Below are 27,816 nucleotides of genomic sequence, written 5' to 3'. Positions count from 1 at the left end.
TGTAATTTCTTCCTCACCTAGCCTGAGGTGTGCTGCAAGGAGCTGATACAAGGTCTGTTAGGACCCCATGTGTGTATTTGCCAAAGTCCTGTTACACGCGTGCAATAATTTTTGTTAGAAAGGATCTTTCACAATCATTTAGAACGACAAAAAGTTGAACGGTGCATGAACAAGTGTTGTACATACAGGATTATTAAAAGGGGGGGGTGGAGTTGCACCCGACTGCGCACTCTCCCCTTCACTTTTTATGATTGTTCCTTGTTCGTGGATCTGGTGGGACAGTCGTCAGGAAAAAGACTGCTGTACACACTCCAGATTCATCTGACGTGTGGATGTAGCCTAACAGGTTTTGTTTTTCTTTATCACCTAATCCAGTCTGAAACAATAAGGATAACTGGAATGACCTCTATCTTAAGTCTGCGAGGCAAACAAGAAAGAATTTACTATGGCATCTATGCAACTCTGCTTCATGATACAAACCTCTTCCATTTGTTAAATTTTGAAGTCTAAAAAAAAATGAGCATACTGATAGTAGGATGGATTTTACCCTGAGCTGCCCCCACATTTTTCTTTTTTTAATGTTTACCAAGTTTTAGGAGTATAGATTTAAGATTTCAGCCTTCCTGTGTCCGTAAATGGATGGGAAGTATTAATTCATTGTGTTACCGGTGTCTGCCAGGAATTTAGCTCTTAATTTGTAAGCTAGTGCAGTATTTGGTGTCAAATATGGGATAATAATCAGACTGACTTTTTCTTTTGGATAGTAGAGTAGAAAAGGTTTACTACAGTATCAAATTCTTAATGTGGCCAGTGTTATGAGGAAGCTTTTCAATGGGAACAATGACAGCAACAACAACACAGTTCTTGGTACAGTGGGACAAATTAGAACCTTGATCAGGTTTAAATGATGGCTGTGCCTGTCTCTGTCGGTGAACCCCATTCCCTTTACTTCCTCTCTTGGTGTGTCAGCCACCAATGAGGGGAAAACTCACCAACAGAGTCACATGCAAAACTAAAAACCCAGTAAAGGTTCCATACATCCTCTTTCCACTTCCATGGACTTGGGCTTTGCAGTTGTTTATTGATAGGATATAAAGGCAAAAGATGGAGCTGTGGCTTTGCACGCTAGAGCTATGTTGAATATTTTTGTTTATATAGGGATCTGAAGGTTCCAGTGCGCCACAAAGTGCAGTTCTATATTCAGGTGAACCATCCCCCAACAATTTTGAATATATTCACAACTGTAAGAAGGGAATTCCAAACTCATAAATAACCCTTACAATGCAGGATTAGACAGATAAGAAGACCAAATTTGATAATGGTAAATGTAGTTCCAATCCTTGTATGTGGTAATATAATGGTGAATATTTTAAATAAATATATATTGGGCATGGGGGGGCACTATCATTCAGTTCCCATCAAATGTTCAAAGAAAAGAGTACAAGGGCATCAATAGTCCCACGTTATTTTGTGCATAAGGAAACAACAGGAGCTGGCTTCTACCAGACTGTTTGCATAACATGACCTGACCTATAAAACCTCACCACCCTAATGTCTATTAAAATAAAAAAGGGGGCTTGTAAATACTGCCTCCCATTCTGTCAATCCCACCCAGGAAATGATCTCTGGAAGCTGTCCCAAAGATAGGTAGATGACAGAGGTCTAATCACCAGTATTGCCTGGGCTCGCCCCCACCCCATTACTGATCTACAATGCCTTGTTCTGTATGTAGGCAGCCATTTTGGTAAAGGCAGAGCTCTGCTTTAATTATCAGAGCATTCAGTAAGGAAAATAGTGAGAGACGGAGTAGCAGCATCACTAAATCTGCATTAGATGGAGCAGTGCTTTGTATTTTACACTGCAGAATTACAACAATGAATTTGAAGGCACACTAATGTAGGAGAAAGTTAACAGTTGTTTTTCTTTAGAAGGAATTCCAGACAAAAAGATAAAACTTTTTCAGTGTGCTGATTAATTCAATTAACATTACTGGATTCTCTATAACAGCAGATCTTGCCCATCAGTCTGGGATTAAATGGCTTTCTCAAAGCAGATCTCTAGGAATTTTAGCTGAACCCCTTTGTTCACGCTCTGACAGTGACTCTTGACTTCAACACTGGCTGAGTCACAATATTGCCATTGGGTATAATTCCTTTACTACTAACCAAACAATCGATTTCAGGATAAAATGTGTGATTTTTTTTTTTGTATTTAATGGTATATTTGGTGCTAAATCCTGCTTAAAAAATCATATGTGCAGTGGTCCCCTTCCTCTGTGTAAGGGGGTACAATGAATGATAGTTGATTTGATACTTACATTATTTCTCCTTCCTAAAACTTCCATGCTGTGTGTCTGATCCTGTGCAGTCCTGAATTGCACACAAGCACATCCAGGGCCTGTCCCGAACCCAGGACAATGAATGCAGAGAATAACCCTAGCTACAGTATGAATAGGGGATAAAGGTAAATATATTACCTTCGTTATCATTCTCTAGGCAGAAGTTAACCCTAATGCAAGGGTAAAGTTTTTTTTCTTATTGCCCAAGTTTCAGCTTTCACAAATCAAAAAATGAGAAAGTAAAAAAAAAAAAAAAAAAATAATTCTTTTTGGTTTACAAATTACATTTTCCTGCCAAATGCTGACCCAACAATTGCCACTCAATTAAAATATATATGCAGTCCATATATTACCATTTAAATAAAATTCATAATGAATCCACTGATGCTATTGTGAGCTCCTAACCCAGGAAGGGGTTTTCTGTGTTTTGGGTTTATTATCATCTTGGAAATTCTCTGCATATCTCTCCCGTGCTTTCTCCCAATTCTTCTTCTTGTTGTTTGATGGACTCTGCACGTCTTCTATGGAGGTAGCGTTGTGTGCACCCAGACCGGCCTGCTTCTTATGTAGCTGGAGCTGAATCTGATACAACAGAGAAAGTATCACCAGGTTAAAAAATAGCTAAAGCATGACAGAACAATTCTGAGGTACATCAACATATTGTATTGGGTTTAAAAAATGGTTTCACTGTAAACTAGATTTTGCTATTGTGACTTAATACAAATCTAAAAATGTGCATTGAATTATTTCAGGGTCCAAAAGAATTTACTACAAGAACCTGAAAATGTGTCTATTATAAGTTGATATAATTCACCAGAAAAGTATTTTTTAACTTTGTAAAATGTCAAAATGGGCAATGAAAAGTGTGCAGTAAAATAACTTTTCATGTTTTGGTGCATCCAACACGACTACCAATCCATTCAGAAAGACATTTATTTATCTAATACATGGTAATCTCATGTGTATAAGGAAACAGAAGCCAGAGACTGGAAAGTGTAACTACCATTCACTGGATTCTATTATGTACAACTTGATCTTCTAGATTGTAAGCTCTTTGGGGCAGGGTCCTCTCCTCCTGTGTCACTGTATGTATCTATCATTTGAACCCCTATTTAATGTGCAGCCCTGTGTTATATGTTGGCGCTATATAATTCCTGTTTATTAATACAACTATATTTCAGTACAAGAGAGATCCATGTATAGAGTGTATACAGTACAGAACCTTTATATTATGGTGCTTCATGTACGCGCACAAATTGGGCCTGCACCCTATAATTAATAAGTATTTTACAGCTCATAAATAGTGTGCACACTTTGGCCATTTCCGGGAGTGTGAAAGGACCTTGTCTTGATGCTGATTACTACTTTCTTTGATAAAACCGCTAGATCAATTAGTAAGCATTAGTACAGCACTGGAGAGTAGGCAAATATTGCAGTTTTCTAGTTTTGCAAGAGGATGAAGATTGTATTTTTACTGAGCAAAAAAGAGCTTGCTGCTTCTGGCATATTGGCACTGCAAGCAGATAAAAGCATGTGGTCTGGCAATCATCACCTCATCTCTGAGTGTTAATAATTGCCAGTTTTCTTCACAAACATAAACATTATTTTTAAAATGTTTGTAAAATGCATACTTTCATCTCCATGTCCAGTGGTCCCTAAAGCCTGAAGTTAGAACTTGCTGCATATTAGCAGGAAAGAACACCATGCAACCTAATAAAGGTAGATGCCATTTTCTAAATAGCCATTACCTAAGCAAAACAAAAAAAATCTATGTGACTATGTGATAGACCTTTCTCTGGAATTAGACCATTGCTTCTTTGGAGTGTTTGTATCTAGATAAGATTGTGCTGATATTAGAGCTCTGCAGGTCAAGGGAGGCCAAAGTAAAATTTGAAGGTAATGTCTTGTTTAAGATGCACTTGGAACCACAAGTTTATTAAAATATAAATGAGTACACGACTCAGCAAAGAGTTATGCTAATATTTGAGCCTTGGGAGTCAGAGTTGTAGCTGAAGAAGAATGTTAGGGCCCAGTAAAAAAAAAAATTTGGGAGTAAGGTTCCAACATTTTTGGCATTGAAGTGAACAATCTCTACAGAGATATCATTACCTCCCACCATCCCTGGTAAAACCTTCACCACGGCCGAACATTCCACTACTTGGCTGGACTAACGTAGTGTCCGAATGAATCACTGAAGCAATATGAACAATCAAGATAAATGTGACAGCTTACCGGATCTCTCATGCCATCACCAGTCTTGCCCAGTCCTTCACCTTTTTTCCATCCCATCTTCTCAAGCATTTTCCTTCCTTTGTTACTGTCACTGATTTCACTGCATAAAAAAGCATAAGTCATTTTATTGCCACTGTTACTTCACAGCGAAATCGCCTTTTTTTTTTATTTTTTCTATTTCTAGGTACTATTCCATGCAGAATAACTTTTCTAAAATCTGGAGAACAGTGGAGAATGTAGTGGCCAGATGTTAGCAGCCACTGGTGTAAATTATGTTATGACTCTAGAGTGGAATTCTCCAAGCTTGCTCCCCACCATAGTATGGGTAAATAGAATAAGGCCAGGAGTCTGTGGATGATTTTTCCTGACACCTATATGAAGTTGATTGATGTTCATTTTCAAAACCATAAGAATGATTATGAATTTGTGGAAAAAACACCCTTCTGAAAGGTTTTCCTCATGATTTTTGAAAAAAGTTAAAAAGGTCACGTCAAGTTAAGAAGGTTCACCACTTGTTCTAATTCATCCAAAAACGTTGAGGTCAGGGCTTTGTGCCGGCCACATGTGCTCCTCCACACAAAGCTTGTCAATCTGTGTTTTTATCGGCCTTATTCACAACACTACGGTCATGCTAGAAAAAAGGCTTCCCTAAACTGAAGCCACAATGTTGGATGGACACCATTGTCTTTATATGCTGAAGAATTAACAGTACCAATTATGGTAATCACAGATTTAGGAGGGTGTCCACATTTTGGGTATACAGAGAAGGATACCTCAGTGTAATGGATTACCAGTACTGTTACAGAGTAGATATAGTAGTAGCCTTGTGGTTGTATTAGCAGGAAAATAAAATAAGGACAATCACACAGGAAATGAAAGCTAAACCAGAGATTGCCATATATCATGATGAAGCTTACATGTGTACAGATGCTGGAGCGTCTTCTTTCTGGAAGGTACCTTCACTTCCCACTACCTCACGCCGTCTGCTTGCCCTGTCTTTGTACTTTGGATTCTTCAGCACTTTGTTGTCTTCATAGTCTACACCCTAATAGGAAATAAAGCCGGTAACTACTTCAGAGTATAAATTACAAAACAAGAAGATTGTAAGCTCGTTCAGGCAGGGTGTTGCATAATATGTTGGCGCTTAATAAAGAAATTGCATTATGTGCTTATATCTGCTCTGCGTAAAGACACCAATGCCACTGCTTAGATCTTTAATATATCTAAAACTAGAATGAAAACGACAAAACAAAATAACTGTGGACATTTGGGAATTTCTTCTTTGCTTCCTGTCCCAGACACAAAACAGGAAGTGAGGGGAAAGTTCCAGGCTAATGAAATAGGTGTCATGTAATAGAAAGATTTTTCCTCCATTTCTAATTTGGTAAAATTTTACATAAAATTTTAGATTTCCTTTGCTAATTGTACCCAGGACAAACAGAAAGGATATTCCCCCTGAATAAAAATTATATATATACTTGCCAGGGTTTTAAGACCTTTTTATTTAAAATAAAACTTTGGATACACATTTAATAATCTCAATTCCAAATAAAATGTTGGTTGTCTCTTACCTGTAGGCCGTACTTCTCTCTGATCTTTTTAAGTCCACGTCGTCTCAACATTTCCTTTTCTTCTTTACTTAGGAGTGGGCCAACTGTACATAAAAGAAAAAACATTCCCACTATTCAGCAAATAAACAGAGAACCTTACTATCCTTTCACAGAATTATTTTTGCTTCAGCTTGAACTGTATCAATAGGGCCTGATTTATTAGTTCTCCAAGGCTTGAGAGAATGCACTTTCATCAGTGAAAGTGGGTGATCCAGCAAACCTGGAATGGATCTGGTCCAGGATTGAAAACATCTGCTAACAAATAGCAAATGACTTAAGAAATCTATTCCAGATTTGCTGGATCACCCAGCTTTATTGATGAAAGTGTATCTTCCCCAGCCTTGGAGAACGTTATTAAATCAGACCCATAGAGTCCATTTGTTGCATTTGGCAAAAAATAACCAGCCTTACCTGAGCCCTCTTCTTTCTGATTCAGACGAAGATGTGCTCTGACTTGCCCAGGCTCACATCCATCACAGGTTTCGCTGCCAGGGTGCACATGGAAGGACAGGACAGTCTCCCCAAATTTAACCTCATCACCATGATGTAGCACATAGGGCTCACCCACTGTTTTAGGCTTTGAATACACAGAATGTGAAATAATATTGTGCACAGCAAGTATAGAAAGCATGAGAATGAATCATTATTTTTAGGACAAATTTAAAAGAAACATTAATTTATGAGGAAAAAATAAGCTTTGAAAGATATGGCAGAGAAAATCAATGCGCCATATGAATGAGGTAGTAAAGATCACTAACTATGCAGATGTATAGCAGTTATCACACTGCAAGGGAACATTCACTGGAACTGAAAGCTTTAAGAATCAGTTTATTGTTGAACCAGTTTAGCTCACATTCTCTGTACAGAATCTGTTCCTGTGTTGTCAATGGCAGTGATTGATTCTCCACCAGAGAATGTTTTGTGAATATCATATTTACTGGTTCATAAACAAACATCCTTAAGTATTTTAAACATTTACCCAGAAAATTTTACAATCTGATTTATATTTAGGATGTATTTCTCTCTCCTATCTATAAAACACTTTTGTTATGCAATTATACCCATTTACCAATCATTGGATTAAAGGAATTATTTGTATTTTAACTGCTTTCCTATTTATAATTGTCTATATATTTAAGACTTTTTGTATATTTTTTTACCTATCTATACGGTGGCCTAGTGGTTAGCGCTCTGGCCTTTGCAGCACTAGGTCCCAGATTCGAATCTCAAGACATTATCTGCAGGAAGTTTGCAGGTTTTCCTCGTGTTTGCGTGGGTTTCCTCTGGGTAAACTGGTTTACTCCCACATTCCGAAAACATGCCGTTAGGTTAGTTGGCTTCCCCCTAAAATTACCTTAGACTGTGGTAATGACATATAACTATGGTAAGGATTGTGAGCCCCTTTGAGGGACAGTTAGTGACATGACTATGGACTTTGTAGAGTGCTGCTTAATATGTTGGCACTATAAAAATTCCATGTAATAATAATAATAATAACTATATACAATCTTTGATTTGCATGCACACTACAATGTTGTACACTTACTTGCAGGATTTGGTTGCCATTAATAACAGTGCCATTTTGGCTGCCTTGATCGACAAGTACATAACTCTGCAAATTGTGGTCGAAGTGCACTTCTGCATGAAACTAAAGGGAAATAAGCATTTTGGTGTTATCAGAATTTACAACAGGAATTTAATATATTTAGTATTACATATGTGTAAATCTATTGGATAGGAATAAAATGGCAGGAATTTGTGTAACTGGAACAGCAAAATACAGAATTGAGGGCATCATTTGGAAAAAACATTTCAAATTTTTGAGCTGCTCAGTAACAGATTCCAGCATCATCCCACAAAAGGTTAGGATCACGATTGTTTTTATTCCATTGTGAATAGTGGTGGAGATGACACTACTTACCTTACTGACACCAACTTCTGGGATACGAATTGTATGCCCCATGTCCTTCTCCCTAAGAAAATAAAACCTTGTAATTTACTGTAATCACAAGCAAACACCCCATCCTTTCTACCTCCCCCGAGCTCTACCTACCTCCCAATAGTGGCACTTTTTACAGCTGTAATTATGAACAGGGATCCTTTTTGAAGCACTGGTGATCTCACCACTATCACCCGAATACATGGAGGCCAGATCTGCTCTGCATCTGCACAAGAACAGAAGATAAAAGGTATTTTCAGTGGACTGACAGATTAAAGGAAAGTATAAAGAGAAACACTTGCTTCATCACTGCTTAAAACAAAACATCATAGCTCTTAAGTTTGTAATGCGTCAAACACTTTTTTTCTCTCAAAAGGAACCCATCAGGCTTCAAATATATTTATATGCAAACTTGGAAGTACAACATAGATAATTGGTTGCTATAGCATTGTTCTCCCCAGACTCCTTTAGCTGGGCACACTACCCAGGTAAAGAGGTCTGGGGAGATCCCTGCTAATGATATATTTAGGAACCATTTAGTATTTACTAGGGGCAATTTTGAGGATCTTGAAACTATTCCATGGGGAACAAAATAAAAAGGAAATCTGGCCAATATGTCTATAAAGTACTGATAATGCTGAAAAACTGCAAATACCTGGATTAGTATTCAAATTGATCCTGGCGTTCCTTTGCGGTCACCTTTATGCTATGCCCAGGCTGTACATTTCTGCCCAATCTGAGATACAGTGCTACCTTCTCTATTAAATAATATAATGAAGTTAGCCATGGTGGTAGGACTTTAGTCTGTGCTCAGGGTAGTTACTGGACAGGCAGTATACCCATGTGGTTTTTTGGTTATGCTGCCATTCTCCTTTCCAGTATCATAGTTTGTGTGTATCTAAAAGCTGAGGGCTAAATTAAACCTATTATACACCTTACCTAATTCATCACAACCACTACCCACCTCTTGTAATTCCCTCACCACAGTATGATGAATAATAAAATCCAAGAACAAACAGTGGTTCTATTAGCTACTTCAACGGTAAACCCCTCTGTGTTCTCCACTGGTAATTTGGTAAAAAAATTAACATTTACTTTAAATTCATAGGAATTAAACAAAATTATTTTACTAATCCTATTCTATAAAACTGGCTATCCATAACAAAATGTCATTGTGGATAGGATTCCTCCACCTTGCATTGGCTGATAAGATACAATATAACAAAAAACAATTATCATTAGCGAAGAAAGGCGTCAGACTGCCATTTGCTGCTATTGATCACCTTCAGTGTCAGAGTTGAGAGTAGAAGTACTATCTGCACTGGACATTTCTTCATCACTGGATGTCTTCTCAGAGTCAGTGAGTTCTCCCTCCTCTGGTTCACTGTCATCTACAGAAGAGGAGCTGTCTCTGGTACTGGACTCTGCCACCTGACTGCTCAGCTTGAGCTTCTTGTTTCCACTAGTAGATTCTTCCCTTTCATATGGACAAACTCTTTCATGGTCTGTACTACAGGGAAAGGATTCTTTCATCTCTGAAGCCTTTGGAAAAATTGGGACAACACTCAGGAACAATGACACCAGAACCATGCATATAAAGATAACCAATTATAAGAAAGTTGAGCTTTCCCAGCACTGGTGCATTTGCTTCATCCTTTGTCCTCAGATCAGAGAGTGATTGTGTTAGAGATAACTGTAAGCACTAGAGAGGTAGCACGCTCTGTGACAAATATCATGGAAACGTACTTCAATAAAATAGAATAATAAAAAACAAGGTATAATGTCAGCTTGGAAACGAATGCTAACCTATATGCTAACCCAGTAATCAATAAATTCTATCACTGGAAGAAATTTAGAGGACTGAAAGCCATCAAAATAAATGAAGAAGACAACTCTACCTTTATAAGATGATGTGCATCCATAGGGAGAAATCCTTAAGCTAGCCATGTTTTCTGTCAAGTTTTGTACCTAAATACAGGATAACAGTCAGCATAGCTCGAGGTGATCAGAATTCAATGTCTGCAGCTTTATAAAACCAGGGCCTGGAGATTTTAAAAGTAATATATATATATATATATATTTATATATAATTTAAATGAGGCTGCCCTCCAGTAAAAAGATATTTTTCAGAAAATACAATCTAGCGTAAACAATAGTATTTTGCTGGGTGATAATATAAGAGAAATAAATTACAGGATAAAGCACATGTTCATGGTATTTGCTAGACTGTATATAGAGTAAAAAGCAGAAATGAACAGCAAAATGTTTTAAGCCTCCCTAATTGGATTACATTTTTAATGTAGTTATATAGATTGCGTGCTTTGGGTCCCTATACTTTTCTGTGTCTGTAGCTGGAAGATTCAAGCATTTCTATAGATAATCAGTCGATACAGCAATGATAAAACTATTGCACATAAGCCTCTGGAAGCAATAAAAACAATGCTTGTACAGATGCTTTGCATGTCAGATTTTAGGAATGAGGGCACTTTTAAAGCACCTGAACTCTTTCGTTAAGCCCGGTAAATCCTTCAAGCATGAAACTATAACCTATTACATTTTTCTGTCCTCTAAAAACACCATATAGCACCCTAAAGTTTCCCCAGAGGGTGTTAGGGGTTCCTTGAGGCATGTGGAATTTGTGCCTTTCAGGACAACTACCAATGATCATTTTGGCTATCTGTAAGGGTGACATTCTTCTCACTGACCAGCAATGTAAGAGGAATTCTTCCTACTGACCACAACACCATTGTACTGTGAGCTGTAGATATAGTAATTATAGCAAGGGTTCCCTGAAAATGTAATTGCTATTTAAAAGGTTCCCAATATAGTAAAAAGGTCAGGAAACATTGCCATATAGGATACCAAGAACATCATAATCAAATGCACCCCCTTCTTTTTTCTTCAGCCCCCTCCCTTTAGGATATTTTCTTACTTCTCGTGCTGTCCATTGACTAGTATTGCGAAAAAAAAGGAAATGACAGGTACTCCTGCCTCTAATCTGGTATAACACCTTGGAGGGGTATAGTGTTGTACCCATGTCAAGTATACCTGTTACAAACTGCTGCATCTGTTAGAATGAATACAATATTAGCTGTTATTTTTCCAACACTCATATCTGCTTCAGCATATTCCAACTTTTACCTGAAATGTGTATACAAACAATTGGAGTGCCAGTTTCCACATATACAGTCATAGCCTCCAAGTAGCAATACATAGGTGTAGGTCGCTGTGCTTTAGGAAAGTGGCTGAGGCATTTGTTTACTTTAGGAGTAGAAAGTGGAGATTTAGGATTGGAAAACTTAGATACAGGAAAGGTACAAACTACCATCTGCTACAATGCTAACACAGTGCTGGCTTACCACTGGCTTAGGTACTAAAAATATCTGAACTGGAGGTCATTGACCTAAATATAAACCAAGTTTCACAGTAGTATAACCCATGGGGCCATACAATGTAAAACTGCAGAAGACAAGAACATTTTATGACCCAACAAAAACTGCCTTTTTTTTTTTTTTTTTTTTTTTACAAACAGTAAGTTTTCTCCAATGTAGAATTTTAGACCTTGAAGAGCAAAGTGCTTACATAAATGGAAAATATATCTGCATTCTTCTCTGCTGGGAGAGCTCAAGTTTCCATGTGAAAAACAGACGGCACCAATAGATATCACAGTGTAATCATTGCAACAATACTGACATATAATAATAACAGAAACTTTTATAATGTTGGTCATATATTACTTCCTAAAACAAGATTTAACTATTCTTCAACCACCTGCCATGAGACAGAGAAGTGATTCCCAAATGCTTGTTTGGTTATACAATATTATTGGCATAAAAAATAATGATTTATTTAATTATTCATAGAACTGCAAACACTTGAGGGGACATTAATGTCTGAATATAATAAAGAATCCATTTAAGACACAATACTGTGTTCTATAGTCCGGTTTCCTCCCACATTTCAAAAACATGCAGCTAGGTTGATTGGCTTCCCCCCAAAATTGACCTTAGACTGTATTAAAGACATACGACTATGGTAGGGACATTAGATTGTGAGCCGCTTTGAGGGACAGCTAGTGACATGAATATGGACTTTGTAAAGTGCTGCGTAATATGTCAGCGCTATATAAATACTGTGTAATAATAATAGCACAAGATATTGAGACAAGAATATTGTAAGCCTTATGTTCTTGTATAGATATGTATTGTATGTATGTTTTTTTATTGAATTGCAACTTTGTATTGTTTTAATGAGGTTTTTGATAAAAAAACGTTTTTTTTGATTTCACAATGTTAATAATGTGTTTTCCAAATTAATGCCTTTATTTTTTTTATCGAATCACATTTCAGCAATATTCCCCCACTTCCTGTTGAGTCCACAGGACAGGAAGCGAGGGAACATCTCCTTATTGAATATGTTTGGAGGTGTAAATGCCGGGCTTATTATTTTAGTGTTACATCAGTACTTGACAAGTCATTGGCTTAAAAACAAGTGGTATTATCAAGTGTGACATGGGATATACACACGGCTTGTTCCAGGTAGGTGGCTCACCAAGTAGTGAAGGATGGCAAACATTCAACTCCAAAATCCAAGGCTCAGTGACAGGTCAGCTCATTACACAGTGAGTGAAGTTGGGTTACTTACCCTGTCCTCTTCCTGCGCACTGACTGGTTCACGTTTTTTCTTCCTTCCTTTCTTTTCTTTGATTGGCTGTGTGTTGCTGTCCATATAGGCTTGTAGATCTACTCTTGAATGAAACTGGTATCGGCCACTCTCCACATCACAGTAGTAATATATTCCAGTTGATGGATCGTAATATAGCTGGGATTCCTAATTGGTAAATGTAATGATAAATAAAAATACTTTCACCCTCATATATATTAAATTATCAATATGGAGGTATCTCTGTGTTCCAGCATTCTGTACACTACATAAACAATACTGACTGACAACAAATTAAATATGAAAGACAGACATACTGAGTCATAGTAGAATCCAGTACTGTGGTCGTAGTACATGCCAGTGTTTTCATCATACGTAAATCCAGTCTGGGACAAAGCAGCTTCTGCAGTTGCTCTGAGGCTCTCAGCAAGTGACGTTTCTTCCTCACCCTGAAAAAGTACATTTTTAATATTTTTTTAAATTTAACCAATTGGGAAAAACGACCTTTACAAAATGCATGGAATTCATTTCCAGACACATAGTTCATATTGCCATGAAGACAACCATACACAGTCCCACCCACTGATAAGTATTGTTCTGTAAAAGAAGACCAGAATGTAGCTAACTTCTAAAGTACTAATTAGCTAAATGCTTTTTTTTTTTTTTTTTTTTTTTTTTTAACTCTGCAAAGGCCATTTTTCTGCTGTTTGCTAAAACCTTTTGCTTTGTGCCCTGGAGAAGCAACAGGAAAAAAAAAGTTCCGAAAAAAGTGGCAAAGTGACCTGTCCAGCTTGGTGGTGATCTGGCCATATTTTTCTGTATGCCAGTATGACAGGAGACAACGAGGAAATGCAAAGTCTGGTACATGCTTAGCTGCAAGTGCTGACCCTGTTTGTGCAAACTCACCATTGGTAGCCCACAGCTAATAAATCAAGCCAACTTGGGTTTGAATCAATGGGCTCACAAGTGTCTGGGCTGGCAAAATAAAAGCTGGTCCTAACACTCAATGCCTTTTCTCACCCCCATCACATTTCTTAACCCAACCTCCAAAGGTAACACCTAATCTTCCCCTTATACTTCATCTCCTGTCAGTGCTGAAATCCTCAAGGTCTCTTCTCTAAATACTAAATATAGGTGGAATGTAAGGGGCTGTCAACAGCAACATACCTTATTCATTACAATATACATGAGGTGCATTAGACTTTTTAAATAGGCAGTGTGAATGCTTTGGTTTGAGGTCTTTCCATGGTAGCAAATAAAATGTAAGTATTTCAGCAATAGAGGAAAGAAAAACTTTTTCTATCTAAGGGAAAAAAGGAGGTTTCTATCATCCGTGTAACATCCACATTATATTATATCCAATAAGGTTCAACAGAAGACATCCTACCGCAACGTGTTGGCCATAGCCAGTTTCTTGTTCCCCTCCAGCAGATGGAGTGTCATCAGTTCTGGGCGATTGCTGTACATCGGCAGCCGATGCTTCTGGGGTCACCTCGGCTGGATGACTCTCCTGGTTCGCATCTGCATTGGTGGTTGTGCATGTGTTGTGATTTTCATAGTAGGAATAATAGTAGTTGTAGTAATCTGCAAATACACCAACACATCACATATAACAAAGTGTGTGTGGTGGTGTGGTGTGGGTGTGTGTGTCATACTACACTGTACAGAAGCATTGATATAGATTCATGGGGCTTGAATAAAGCTCCCCAAGGCTGGAGAGGATACACTTTCATCAGTGAACATGAGTGATCCAGCAAACCTGGAATGGCTTTCTTAAAAGTTATTTGCTATTTGTTAGCAGATGTTTTCAATCCTGGACCAGATCCCTTCCAGGTTTGCTGGATCACCCAGGTTCACCCAAGTGTATGCTCTCTAGCCTTGGAGAGCTTTAATAAATCAGGACCATAGCGTTTAGCTTTCACCCTTTTCTTGTTTTATATTATTAACCATTTGCCGTTTCACTTCAATATATTTATGTCATCTGAGACGTTTATTAGGCCCAGTGGTATGGATATAAAACAATAGTTTTCACCTGCATTTGAAGCAAAAATGACAAAATAGTCATAGTAAATAGAGCAACTCTAAAGATGTTCTTGTTAAAACACAGACCTGTGGTTTTGTGTTTAAAGTTCAGTTGAGAGAGAGCGAGACAAAGAGTGCGAGACAGAAAAAGAGCGCCAGAGAGAGCGAGAGAAAGAGCATGACAGCACGAGAGAGCGAATGAAAGAGTGCGAGAGTGAGAATTGATGTTGTTTATCCCCTAAAGAAGCAGAAAGTCTCCCTGTGACAGGCATTGGAATCATGTAGAATGTAATATGTCACCCAGTTATATCCTTGTCAGGGTGTACAGAAATATTCCTATAGTGTTTATCTGTACGTTTTCATTAATCCATAATAAAGATATTTTTGTGTTTATAATCGGAATGTCTGTAGGTGGTAAATCATGAATTTTTCCCCTTTTGATATATTTAGTTTTCACATTAGAAGTCTCGGTTTACCTGACCAGGCAGAGGAATCCTCGGTTTGGACTTCCTTGTCAGTCTTCTCAGGTTTATTACGCTCATGGATTTCTTGACATAATTTTTCCACCTGCCGAACAAAAATTGTGATCATACCTTTGCAATAAAAGGAAATTGTTTAATCCATTAAAGTGCTAGAACCTGAGGTAATAAATACAAAGTGGGAGTTCAGCAGAATATGTTCTCTTCATTTATACGAGGCATAGATAGGTGATTTCAATCACCTATAGGAGTCTATTTATAAAACTGGGAATCTGATATTCACTTATAGATATGGATCTTTTAGGTCCATGTGTTTCAATGGTAGTAATGGTACTGCCATTGCACCCCCTGGACCTGGAAGATTCCCATGGGTGAATATTTGGGGTGTCACCTGTCTCCTCAGCTCCTGATTGGTGCTCTCTGCAGTGTGATGGAGTCTCTGGCTGTGGCTCAGCTGTCTCTGTATTGTGCTCAGCTCCTCCTGGCAGCTCCTCAGCTCCTCTTCCAGAGCCTGGACTCTGAGGTACAATGTAGGCTCCGCACATGGGGCCCCACTTTCCTCATTCACCTTGGTGAATATCTGAGCAGGGACCGGCACATTATCCTCCAGCGTTACCTCTTCTTCCATACCCGGCCCCTAACAAACTATTCACATCCCCGCCCAACTACTGTATGAAAAATCCAAATTCTTCCTGATGCTAGGCGCGATAATGACGTCATACGAAGGCGAGCCGCCATCTTAGAAAAGGGCAATAGTCCGGAGAATCTTGCTCATACCAGTGAAGTAAAAAGAAGCGTCCTTTGTGAGGGAATACAATGTGATGCGAAGATTAATGACAAAGTTAACCAGAACGGGTCACACTTTGGGCCTACGCTCTGGACTCGTTCCTAGCTCCGCCCAGTTTGGTGTTACGTGCGGCGCACTGTGACGTCACTGTATTCCAGGAACTGAGGCCGCCATTTTGTAGAAGACAGAGCCCGCTGCAGACACCTCCGGCTGGCACTCTGATATTACCGGTCTGTGTGAGGCAAAATTCAAACTCCAGACTTCCAGAGGTGACCACAGAAACCTGACCAGGGCCCACACCGGGCACCGCCATAGCAAGAGCTAAATATACGAGAGGTTCGGTAAGCCAGGCAGGGACCAAATACACTATTATTGTTGTGTTATCAGTATAATGGGTTCCTGAACATGAAAAACATGGAGCGCCTGCATAAGTTTTCTACTTATTACAGAAATGTTATCCAGACTACAGAACACCTCCCCCTCACATCATGGGGTGTTGTTATGTACCACACACATGTAATAGTGCTGTGAGGGTGTTATTGGGCACCAATGGATGCACTGAGTGTCTGAGAAGGGGGATGGGGAGCTGCCGGGCACCTGTGGTATCAGTGGGCACTGGGGGATCCTCAATTCACATCGGTAAATCTGCCCTCACATACCGGAGATGGATTTATATCCCTCTCCATCCACTCCTGTCATTTACACCATTTATAGTCCATGATCACAGCTGATTGGCCTCTTGTGCTGCTTCTGCCTTTCCCAGCCTTAGCTCTGCTGTAATATGAATAGTTCTATATATCCGCTTTATGTTAGTTGGGGGTGGAGGGTAATGTGTCGGGTTGGGTTTAATCCAATTTTTCTATATCTCACCCAGGCTTTGGAAACATTCTAAGAAAGAAATGACGGTGTGTGCTGCATTCGGCTGCAAGAATCGCTTGTCTAAAGGATGCGGCAAGCATTTCTTCAGGTAATTGGCTCCATATGAATAGTTTGGTGTTGTGTAGATCCGAAGGGGGGGAGTTGTGTAGATCTAGAGGGGGGGGCGTTGTGTAGATCTGGGGATGGGGGGGCGTTGTGTAGATCTGGGGATGGGGGGGCGTTGTGTAGATCTGGGGATGGGGGGGCGTTGTGTAGATCTGGAGGGGGGGGTCGTTGTGTAGATCCAGAGGAGGGAGAACAGGTGAGTATATAGTGGATATCTGGGGAGGCGAGTCATGTGATCTGTAGGATGTGTCTAAAGGAAGCGGCAATCATTTCTTCAGGTAATTGGCTCCATGTGAATGGTTTGGTGTTCTGTAGTTCTGGGGCGGAGGAGGGTGGGCGTTGTGTAGATCTGGGGGGGTGAGTATATAGCGGATATCAGAGGGAGGCGAATCATGTGATGTGTACCTGGAATTACAGGGAGGTCTCCAGTAACTTAGGGTGGGAAATAAAAAGTGGAAAACTCATTTTTGTGATGTAATAATGTTTTGTTTTAATTTAAAACAGAAGAACTTCTTTTCTTTGTTCACCGCCCAGACTAAAGGAGACCCCCCCCTGGGAATCCTCATATCCCGGGAGGCTGATGACATAAAGTGACAATATCACTGCACATTTAGCACTTTCATTATTTCAGGAAAGACCCCTCTGCCAGGAGATCAGCAAGCATGGAGGAGACTTTCCTATTCTACCAAACAAGGAGTGCTGATCTCACACATGTGCACTGATATTGTCATTTTTCTGTTCTTTAGAGGAAGTCGCGTCCCCGATCCTGCGCAGTGCGAGATCCAGTGATGTCACAAGAAGGCAGGGGAAATGGCGGCATGCCATGCCCAGCCTAAAGAAGGACAACGTGGGACTGATTGGTGCCGGATCACTGAGGGGTCGATGCCTTCCCAGCTGTAGAGGTGTCTTATTTGACAGCTCTGCTTTATCAACACCCCTTTATTACAATATATGTATATAAAGAGATATGTGTATATATATATGTGTGTGTGTGTTATATTTGCTCTGTTGTGTATCAGGAGCACTCATATGCTTATTGTAGAAGTAATCATGGTCCATGTTTTCCCCAGCACCTTTTAGTCAGGCACACCACCCGGCACTTTCCAGTAACCACCCGGCTGTTTTTGTGTGATTACTGCAGAGTTGGCTCACAATACCGGGGCTGCCACCCACCTATAAGATCTTCCCACTCGGCTTACAAAAAATTCTGGGTTGGACACTGATGGTGTCTGTAAAGAATTTCTAAGAATGACGCGGATGACGGCACTGTCGGGGTTACAGCTGTCACCGGGGCATATTTTTTGATATATAAACAATGGAGACAATAGTACAAACAGTGCAGGAAAATAATTCATACTTCCCTGATGTCTTCATATAAAGAATCCATCACTGGACAATTACATAGGGACAGTCATAAAATGAAGCTAAAAGAAAGTCAGTTAAAAAAAATAAAAAATACTTACAAAAGATGTCACGAGCCCCTTGTGTGTATAATATGTGTATGTTTGGTATAGTGAGAGGAATAATCCTGCGTTCATTATTTAAGGGTTAATCTAAAGCTGTGAGGCTTTCCATAACATCTCCTATGGACAGGATTGCATATCATAGTATAGCATTTTTTTTTCTTTACATATTTTAGTATTTGTTAAAGACCCAGTGAAAAAGTCCCCACCATTTTTTAATGACACAGCCTTTACATTTTAACAAAAAATATGTATTTTATTCTGTTTGTGTAACATTTAAAAAAAAAAAAAAAAAGGTTAAAAAAATAATTTGCAGCTGCCGAGTTTACTTTGTTTTCAGGTAAAATATAAAAAAATTACTAATTTTAATGCCTGCATGAAAAATAAAAATATCGCTGCAATAGTGACAGAGCCAAGAATCTTTTTCCTCACACTTGTTGTTCCAGCACTAAGCCATAAGATGGCGCTGTTACATTTCAATAACATGCAACAAATGACTTTTAGCGATTAACAAATCATTGGCTGTGCGATTTTTCTAAAAAAAGATAGCAGACACAGTTGAAACTTATTTTATTGCAAATACTGCATGTTAATCCTAAAGTATCCAATTCATATATCACACCATAGTATTTATTATCATTATCGCTTTTATAAAAACCAGTGTTACCTAATGCCCCTGTAAGGACCATATTCCATCAACTCCATTCTTACATTGATGAGCTTTACTCCAATTGTATATAAAGTGTGCCATACCGTCCTTTATGTTTTAATGTGTAAGATAATAGTTTGACTTTGTGTGATATATATAATGTTCTAACATTTCCTTCTATAATCATAAACTTTTTTTTTAAATGGGAGACCTCCTGATCTGAGTACACGTAACACCGGGTTGTCATCCACTGGTATATCGGCTTTAGTACAAAGAAAAAGTAACACAAAAAGTCAATGCAATGCTGAGTTTCAAATATCAAATGGTCGAATGTTTGTTACCAAGAACAAAAGACTAACCCAGTGGTATAGCTACAAGAAGGAGATCTAACAATGCATACTAAGATATTATGGAGCCACTGTACACATATGTGGCAGATACACCATTTAACCAGGAGATCTTTAAGTGGAGGCTGTGCCACCTGGGGTACCATGCTGGAAAACAGGAGCAGCAGACGTGGCATGTACAGTTCATGTTGTGATATTGCAGCTCGGTGTCTTGTTTCTCTTTACATTTTTTTTTACTTGCCTGCATCAAATTTTATTCACATTTTTATTGCCCAAAAACCTAAGTTCTAGGGTCTGTACATTAGTTGTGGCTTCATAATAGGCTTTATTTATGCAATACATTTATTTATGCAATACAAAAGAGTGGGTAGCCTGTGTTTCCCAATAGTGAGCTCAGAGCTATTTCTAATCATTTTGGTATAGGACAACCCCCGCCCTCTTCCCCTCTTCCCCCCTTCTCCCCAGCCGCTTATAAAAGGCCGGGCTCACCACCCGGAACTTTTAGGCAGCCACCCGGCTGTTTTTGGGTGATTACTGATGAGTTGGGTCATAATACAGGGGCCGCCACCCGCCTAAGATTTCTTCCCACCCAGTTTAAAAAAAATTCTGCGTTGAGCACTGAAATATATAAAATACCTATTTACATTTGGCATGCAATGGCAAACTCCTGTTTACTATTATCTGCAGCCTTACCACTAGGTGGCACCTAGACATTTGCTTATGTAGCCTGCGCCTAAAATATGCCCTTGGTAAACTTTTAGTAAATCTTTTAGAATAAACATAAATAAATTCAATATAAACCATTCAGATTCTTAGCTACAGTATGTTATTATCACAGGGATTTAATTTGATGTGAATATTGGATAATAGAAACAAAGGGAAAAGCCCATAAGTGCATTATTATTATTATACTGTATTTATATAGTGCTGACATATTACGCAGCGCTGTACAAAGTCCTATCACTAGCTGTCCCTCAAAGGTGCTCACAATTAAATGTCCCTACAATAGCCATATGTCATTACCACAGTCTAGGGACAGTGTTTTACAACCAGGGTTGTAGCAAGGGTTTCTTGGGCAATAAGCAATCTGTGCGTCTCAGGTCAGTTTAACTGATACCAATGATCTTTTTGGCTGTTTGTAAGCATGACATTCTTACATATGGCCAGTAATAAAAGGGGCCTGGTTCCCACCGACCATAGCAGGGGTTCCATGAAGACCTGAACATTATTTCAAGGGTCTCCCCTCATGTTTAAAAGATCAGGATACACTGATCTAAGGTCCATCGGGGGGAAGCCAATTACCTAACTGCATGTTTTCAGGATGTGGGAGGAAGCCGGAGTATTCAGAAGAAACATCTTATGATTCTTTCCCAAGTGATCATTGCAGTGTTGAAACTTGGTAAATTATTAACAGCATTTAATTAGTGCATCCATTGCACTTAAAGAGAAAAAAAATTAAGCAAAACAAATAAATATATATGTTTATGCAATATTTAAATGTATTTCTTTTTAAATTCCTCATTAAATAAATTCTTATCTTATTTAGATTTCCGATGAAAAATCCTGAGTATCTTGCCAAATGGCTTGCGGTCATTCGCCGTGACAAGTGGAAGCCTTCAATTTACAGCAGACTCTGCAGCGACCACTTCACAGAAAATGATTACATGTTGCGACCAGGGGCCTCATATCCTTACTTGCGCCTTGATGCAGTGCCTTCCATTATTGATGGTGTCTGTGTTAGAAAAGAACCTGTGAAAAAGCCTCCAAAAAAGATAGAAAATGGCCCATCTACCTCCGCCTTACCTAATAAGCCACAACGTGACCCACCTGCACCAGAGATGGGCACTGCCCATGAGCACTCCTATTCCGCTATTTCTAATAAGGAGGCGGTCCAAACTCCAAAGGTGGATTCTGTTATGGTTAATTTGAGGAAAAAGAAGAACACTTTGCAGAAGCAAGTGCTGAGGCAGAGGAACAGGATAAGTAATCTGAAGAAACTGATTATGCAGCAGCGAAGCACACTGCAAGGAAATGATCCGGTGCAGCTTATGTCAAAGTACTTCAGTGGATTATCATTAGATATGTTTAGACATTTGGTACAAAATGGCAAGAAAAATAAAGGAACACAATTCTCCAAGGAGATCAAGGGATTTGCTGTTACTCTTTATTACTATTCCCCAGCAGCTTATGAACTTTGCCAACCAGTCCTATGTTTACCAGATTTTAAGACTTTGAAAGAATGGATGCCTTCGGTAGTGAACATGTCTCATTCTGGGGTTGTTATTCAGACAGAGGAAGCCAGCTGAATAAAAAAATAATGCCATAGCAATAGAGGACTATTGAGGCTGTAGCCAGGAGCAAGCAAAAGTTTTTTTTTCTTCATTTTCCTATTCTTTATTCAAAATTAAACAGCTGAATTTGATTGGGTATTGTGAGCAATGCAGACCACCTTCTTCTCTCTACTTTTTCTACCCGTATCCTAAGGCTATGTGCACATGCGCAATAATTATCATAGGAAACAAATGACTAACAATTGATCGCCCGATAACCGTTAACAAAAAAAAGTAAACTAGGACGCTGATGAACGAGGAATGTTGCTGGAAACGAACGACGGTCCCAGCGCATCTGATTGGGTGACGATCATTTGCTATCTATTGTGTGTACGGTCATTTGTGATCGTGGATTGTTCTGTGATACACTTTCTCTGGTACATGTCACTTCCTGCATCGTTCAAACGATCGTAGCTATCGTATCGTGTGCATTATTAGTGGTTATCTTTGAACAATCGTATCGTTACTGCATGTACAGAATCATGCACTATACGATCGTTCAAAATATTCGTGAATAACTGTTGATCTATCATTAATCAATCATTTTCCAACTATAATTATTGCACGTGTGTACCTAGCCTAAAAAATGATGTTCTGAAGCTGTTTTAGTGGGATGTTCTGTTTTGTTTGTTGAAAAGGGTTTTTCACCTTCAGTGATGCATTATTCTAATTGCACAAATGTCCTTTGTTCTGCATAGACAGGCATATCTCAACATGAATATGACATTTAGGGCAGAATGTTAAATTGCTTCTATTGATTGTTGTCAAATTACAATTCATGCCAGGTATTCCTGCCTTTAGTTTACCACCCCTTATTATCGGTCAGTATTACAATGGGTACAAACAGAGTTGTAATTTTATCAAATAAATGCAGCAATTATATAGCGATGAAGAACAGCAGAACATGGTAAGTATAGGAAATCAAATGATTTGCCAATTTAGGATGGCAAATGTCTCCAGATGTGCGCACTTTAAACATACAGCAAATGCTGCAGAACTCATTAAAACTCTATTAAAGAAGTGGATGGTAATCTTAAATATACTTTGTTAATCAGGGGAATAAATAATTTTCAAATATATGTTGAATCTTGTGTTATTCTGCCATTTGGCCCCTTTTGAATATCTGTTTTCCTGATGTTAGTTACATCAAAAGAGAACTTTAATATTTTTTCCAGGCAAACCTTTCCTTGATTTGCCCGTTTCTTCGATACCTTTAGCACAAACCCATGCTGACTCCAGGGTTCTGTGCTAATTTTACCCTGCAGCGGAGAAAAGCTGCATCTAAGCCGCACATCTGGGTTTAAGATGTCTTTAAAACCACCAAGTTGCCAGCTAGTCTCAGGGGTTGGGCATTGGTCTGTATTAGAAGTTCAAAAGAGATGAAAATGAAATCTGAAGGTTGTCAAACTTTTCAAAATGTTTGCTTTATTACATAATTTTGAAATCCATGTATAATTACAATATATCCAGGGAGAATTGGACAGATTAAATGCTACTTATATTGAAGGCTATAACAAGATAACCAATGGAGATCCTATTATTTCTGCTATGGAAAAGGTATGGAGCACTTTGATTAAATCATAAAGCTTTGCTGATGCTATCCTGTGTAATATGTGAGCGCCTTGCGAAAAAAAGTTAATAATGATAACGATTTAGGGACAACTGAAGAAACAGGGATTTCTTGACAAGCTGTTATGTTTGCATTGTAGTATTTTTACTTTCAAACTTAACACATACTCAGCATTGCAAATTATATCATTGTTAATAAAGTAAAAACCTTTTGTTCTTATTTGGCTTTGTATGGAAGAAACAGGTGCTTCCTGTGCTGGTATTCTGAAAAGGATATCAGGGTTTTATATAGTTTATTCAATACAGATCAGATGTTAGGCCAATATTGCTCCTTAACAACATGTTGTTATTGCTATCTGCTCACCGGTATACTCCAGAGGACTATATATCCATACACACACACACGTTCTTTAGTTGTGGGCAGTGATTAGAGCCTAGCTGGTCATGTGGCATTTGGCCTTTAACCTGTGCCATCGAGATCATTCACAATAGACCCACAGGTGGCATATCTGTAATATGAACTGGTTATATTATATATAGTAATCTGAAAAGTCATATCAAAAGTTGTTACAGCAGTCATTAGGCCTGATTTAATAAAGCTCTCCAAGGCTGGAGAGGATGAACATGTGAACGCCTGATGAACGTGTATCCTCTCCAGCCTTGGAGAGCTTTATTAAATCAGGCCCATTGTCTGTATTGTGCTCAGGACAGAAAAAATTCATGCAAGATTGCAGCAAACATGGCAAATAGCATTCCTGCAGGGGTGTTGGACCATACCTATTTCTTTCATGTCTGTTTTCTTTTGGGTAAAAAAAGGCGGTTGATTATTAGTTTCTAAACACACAACACATGACAAACTAATACTGATGAAAATGCAGAAGCCTAAATATCGGACAAGCAATAGTAGCCTTTTTATTTCTTACCACATCCTTCCCCTAAAGCTGAGCTCTGTGCATTACTCCCTAGTTACAGCTATGTTACTAACAAAAAAAAGCACAAAGCTAAAAAGTCCCCTTTAATTGCCTGAATCTATGCTCATGTGATGCTTGGAGCCCTGAGTTTTTCATCCTCATCATTTTCGAGACTGAGAGCTTTTTTCTGGTATGCACGTCCCTGTCTGGTTATCGAGAACACTTCAATTGGTTGTCCAATGCTCAGGTCCTCTCATATACAACCAAAGTTTCCCAACCAGGGTTCCTACAGAGGATGCTGAGGATTCTTTGAGCAACTAAAACTTTGCACATCTCAGGTTAGTTTAACTGACACCCAAAATATTTTTTTTTTCGCTATCTGTAGGAGTTTCTTCTAACTGGCCAGCAATGTAAGAGGCCTTCTAACCACTAAGCTAAAATACTGCAGGCTGTTCATATAGCAATTATAGTGGGGGTTTTCTCAAGACCTGATAGTTATTTCAAGAGTTCCCCGATGTTAAAAAAAAACTCTTGAAAGGCAGGTTTACAATTATATGTATGCAGCGTCATTTATGACTATGATATGCAATTAATGAGTAATGGCGGTAACATTCTTCAAAGAGTACAGATGAGTAGACCATTCAGTACAATTATTTCACAATAGTGAGGACTTTTGTACATTCCTCATGGTGACTATTGCACTCTATACGGCGATTGTGATATTGCTATACTGAATGTAGCAGTCTAAATGGTTGTGACAGGAAAGCCCTGCAGCTCTGAATCTTCGAGTCACATCAGCAATGAGAATTCAATGTTCTTCCACTAACAATTATGGAATCAGCCGCCTGGGAATCAATCAGAGAAAATCACATCAACAATTTTACAAGATTAAATGTACTTATTCGAGTAGGAACAATCATTCATTCTCCATGCAATGTTGGAGTGATCTGTTCAACGCAGGCCTGGAATAAAACACAGAGGAGAAAAGCACGTTCAGCAAACCGCATTACACGGTTTTGTTTGTAATCTAGATGGTTGGTTTGAAAGCGTTTACTAATATTGTTTTAGAAGTCTGTGACACTTTTGTGGTTGAATTACCATTTTACTTGGTTGGTTTCAGAATAGAGTTTCTGTATATGTATATTATACATGCTACTGTACAGAAATATTACAGTTTTCAGTATTTTTATGCACCTGTGTTTTAACAGTTTTTTATTAATTTAAAGTTTATTATTAAATTTTTTAAATATTGGACATATTTCGGTGAGTTATGCCTATGAATTATAGGCCTACAATGTAAAATAATTTTCCATGCAAAACAATGTAATGCTATTTTTGCAAAAAAAACGGACAGAATTAGAACGCCAGGGGGTTAATAAAAGTGGGAAAATACTTTTACACTGCTAATAGACATTGGGCGCTTGTGATTTTCCTAAAAAGTTATTGTGTTGTCTAAAGAGCAAGAATATTTAAAAACATTTCGGTTACAGATACACTGAGGGTAAAAAAAATGTCAAGTTGTAAATTTACAATGAAAAATGTTGCTACAAAAATATGTACATGCTCATGTTTGTTTGTTTCTTTACATCTGGCCACATTCTAAAACAGTTTCTCAACTAGGGTTCCTCCAGAGGTTCCTTGAGCAATGAGCAGTTTGTGACTCTTAGATGAGTTTAAATGACACCAATGATCTTTTTGGCTATCTGTCAAGATGACAGCCTGTCCAGCAATGTAAAGGCAGAATTCTTCACCTTGATCACCACACTAATGTACTGTGATCTGTGAATATAGTATTTATAGCAGGGGTCCCTCAAGACCTGGAAATTATTTCAAAGGGTTCCCTCATGCGTTCCATTAATAGAAAAATAACTTTCTGACAAAATGTTGCCAAAATTGTTCCTTTTTTCTACTTTTTAAAGCAAATATGATATCCTTTGTTTATATTACAAAATAATGATACCACAATTTGTGATGTGCCTAGGTGAGAACTATTCTAATTTAAATGGCAAATGTAAAATGATTACTATGATTGTGATTGCCAACCGTTTGCCCTCCATTTTCCATTGACCTGTTGGTTATGACTGGAGGGTAAAAAAACTAATGCTATAGAGCAGCCTTTAATGTGAGGGAACCCTTGAAATAACTTTCTGTTACAATAGTTTTTATTAAATATTAGTCACATAGTAGTACAGAAAACATTAAAAAAAAACAAATATTTAGCACAATGTGAAAACTCACCAGAGTCGTCATTAAGTCAAGCATTTTTAATGAATGTCAACCAATTACAAGTGCAAAACCACTTCTCTGTTGTGAAAAAAGCTGAGTAAAGTAACAGGTAAGAAAGAGAAAGAAGGCTAAGAAGAGGAGGAGAAGTTCTTGTCCCACTTACCTTTTTGATCTGGTAAAAAAATACTCCCCCTAGCCACTCTTTTCACTCCTCACCCATAACCTCGTCACACGCACATCTCCAGACTTTTCTAGAGCTGCCCCGACTCTCTGGAATGGTCTTCCTCATCTTATTAGGCTTGCTCCTACTTTGCTCATTTAAAACACATTTTTTTAAACTTGCCTACCCATCTTCTTCTGTCTTTTAATACCCCCACTACTTCCCACCACTCCATATCTCTCCTCCTATTGTGTGATACTTCCCCCACCTGCTAGATTGTAAGGTATTCGGGGCAGGGTCCTCTCCTGTGGTACTGTCTGTATCTGTCTGTCATTTGCAACCCCTATTGAATTTACATTGCTGCGTATATAAATCCTGTTATTAATAATAAGAATAATATTAGGAGGAGCAGAGAAGTATGGTATGGAAAGGATGAAATAGACCCCAGGGGAGGGACATAAAACAGCACTATAGGGAAGGAGTATCTGGCCTCAGCTCAATATAATTATTCCAAGGGGTCTAGATTGCCCAAAACTCGGTGTGCCTGTCCTGAGCAATAGAGGTCAGCTTCTCATTGATCATAATTCCATTAACCCTCTGTATTACCGCCATGTAACTGAGTGAGTGGGGACTTCCAGGAGCTTGCAATATTCAGTCTAGTGGCACAAAAGATAAAACCTATACGTTTTTCTTGTGTTTTGGTTACACCGGGTCCCTTGAACTAACCTTCTAGTCTTCAGTCATATACCAAAGCCAGGTACACTGTATGCATAACAAAATATTTCTAAATTAAGCTGTGGAATTTGGTGGCCATAGTTTTTTTTTCAGTCCTCAGTTGCAGACTTTCAATCCTAAATAAACATTTTAAAACAAAACATTTCCTGGCCCATTGTAAACAACATGCAAATATCATTCATCCCTTCTGTGGGTGTTTGTGCAGTCAGAAGTCATATATTGGGGGATGATTTGCATTTATATTTGCATTGTTGGAATACAATCTGATAGTTCTCTAGCTTCTATTGTATTGTATATGGATTTGATATTGAGAGATATAAAGACCTATAGACAGCACATCAGCATTTATTTGGAAACTTATACAATTATATGT

At 38.5% G+C, this 27,816-nt stretch overlaps 2 protein-coding genes across 4 annotated transcripts; one reads left to right on the top strand and one right to left on the bottom strand.

The window, feature by feature from the left end:
* Window positions 1–120: 120 nt before the first annotated feature.
* AGGF1 (angiogenic factor with G-patch and FHA domains 1) lies at window positions 121–16,144 on the bottom strand. 2 transcript variants are annotated; one of them, XM_072416295.1, is made up of 14 exons: window positions 15,674–16,144; window positions 15,280–15,370; window positions 14,169–14,365; window positions 13,099–13,230; window positions 12,764–12,949; window positions 10,018–10,087; window positions 8,234–8,345; window positions 8,102–8,153; window positions 7,727–7,828; window positions 6,592–6,757; window positions 6,142–6,224; window positions 5,488–5,615; window positions 4,571–4,670; window positions 121–2,920 (listed from the first exon to the last, which is right to left on the bottom strand). In XM_072416295.1, exons 1-14 carry the CDS (start codon window positions 15,908–15,910, stop codon window positions 2,726–2,728), a joined length of 1,851 nt encoding a protein of 616 aa, XP_072272396.1. In that variant the 5' UTR covers window positions 15,911–16,144; the 3' UTR covers window positions 121–2,725. The 2 variants fall into 2 exon arrangements, with proteins under 2 accessions (XP_072272396.1, XP_072272395.1); XM_072416294.1 differs by lacking the exon at window positions 10,018–10,087 and adding an exon at window positions 9,403–9,661.
* A 118-nt stretch (window positions 16,145–16,262) lies between these two features.
* On the top strand, window positions 16,263–23,631 carry LOC140334146 (THAP domain-containing protein 1 B-like). 2 transcript variants are annotated; one of them, XM_072416296.1, is made up of 3 exons: window positions 16,263–16,410; window positions 16,944–17,036; window positions 21,059–23,631. In XM_072416296.1, the coding sequence occupies exons 2-3, from the start codon at window positions 16,969–16,971 to the stop codon at window positions 21,816–21,818; spliced, it is 828 nt and encodes a 275-aa protein (XP_072272397.1). In that variant the 5' UTR covers window positions 16,263–16,410; window positions 16,944–16,968; the 3' UTR covers window positions 21,819–23,631. The 2 variants fall into 2 exon arrangements, with proteins under 2 accessions (XP_072272397.1, XP_072272398.1); XM_072416297.1 differs by having other exon boundaries at window positions 16,269–16,405.
* Window positions 23,632–27,816: the final 4,185 nt, after the last annotated feature.

This window comes from Pyxicephalus adspersus, chromosome 6, assembly GCF_032062135.1.
Source record: "Pyxicephalus adspersus chromosome 6, UCB_Pads_2.0, whole genome shotgun sequence".
Lineage (NCBI taxonomy): Eukaryota > Metazoa > Chordata > Amphibia > Anura > Pyxicephalidae > Pyxicephalus > Pyxicephalus adspersus.
This window is presented reverse-complemented; position numbering and strand designations above follow the sequence as displayed.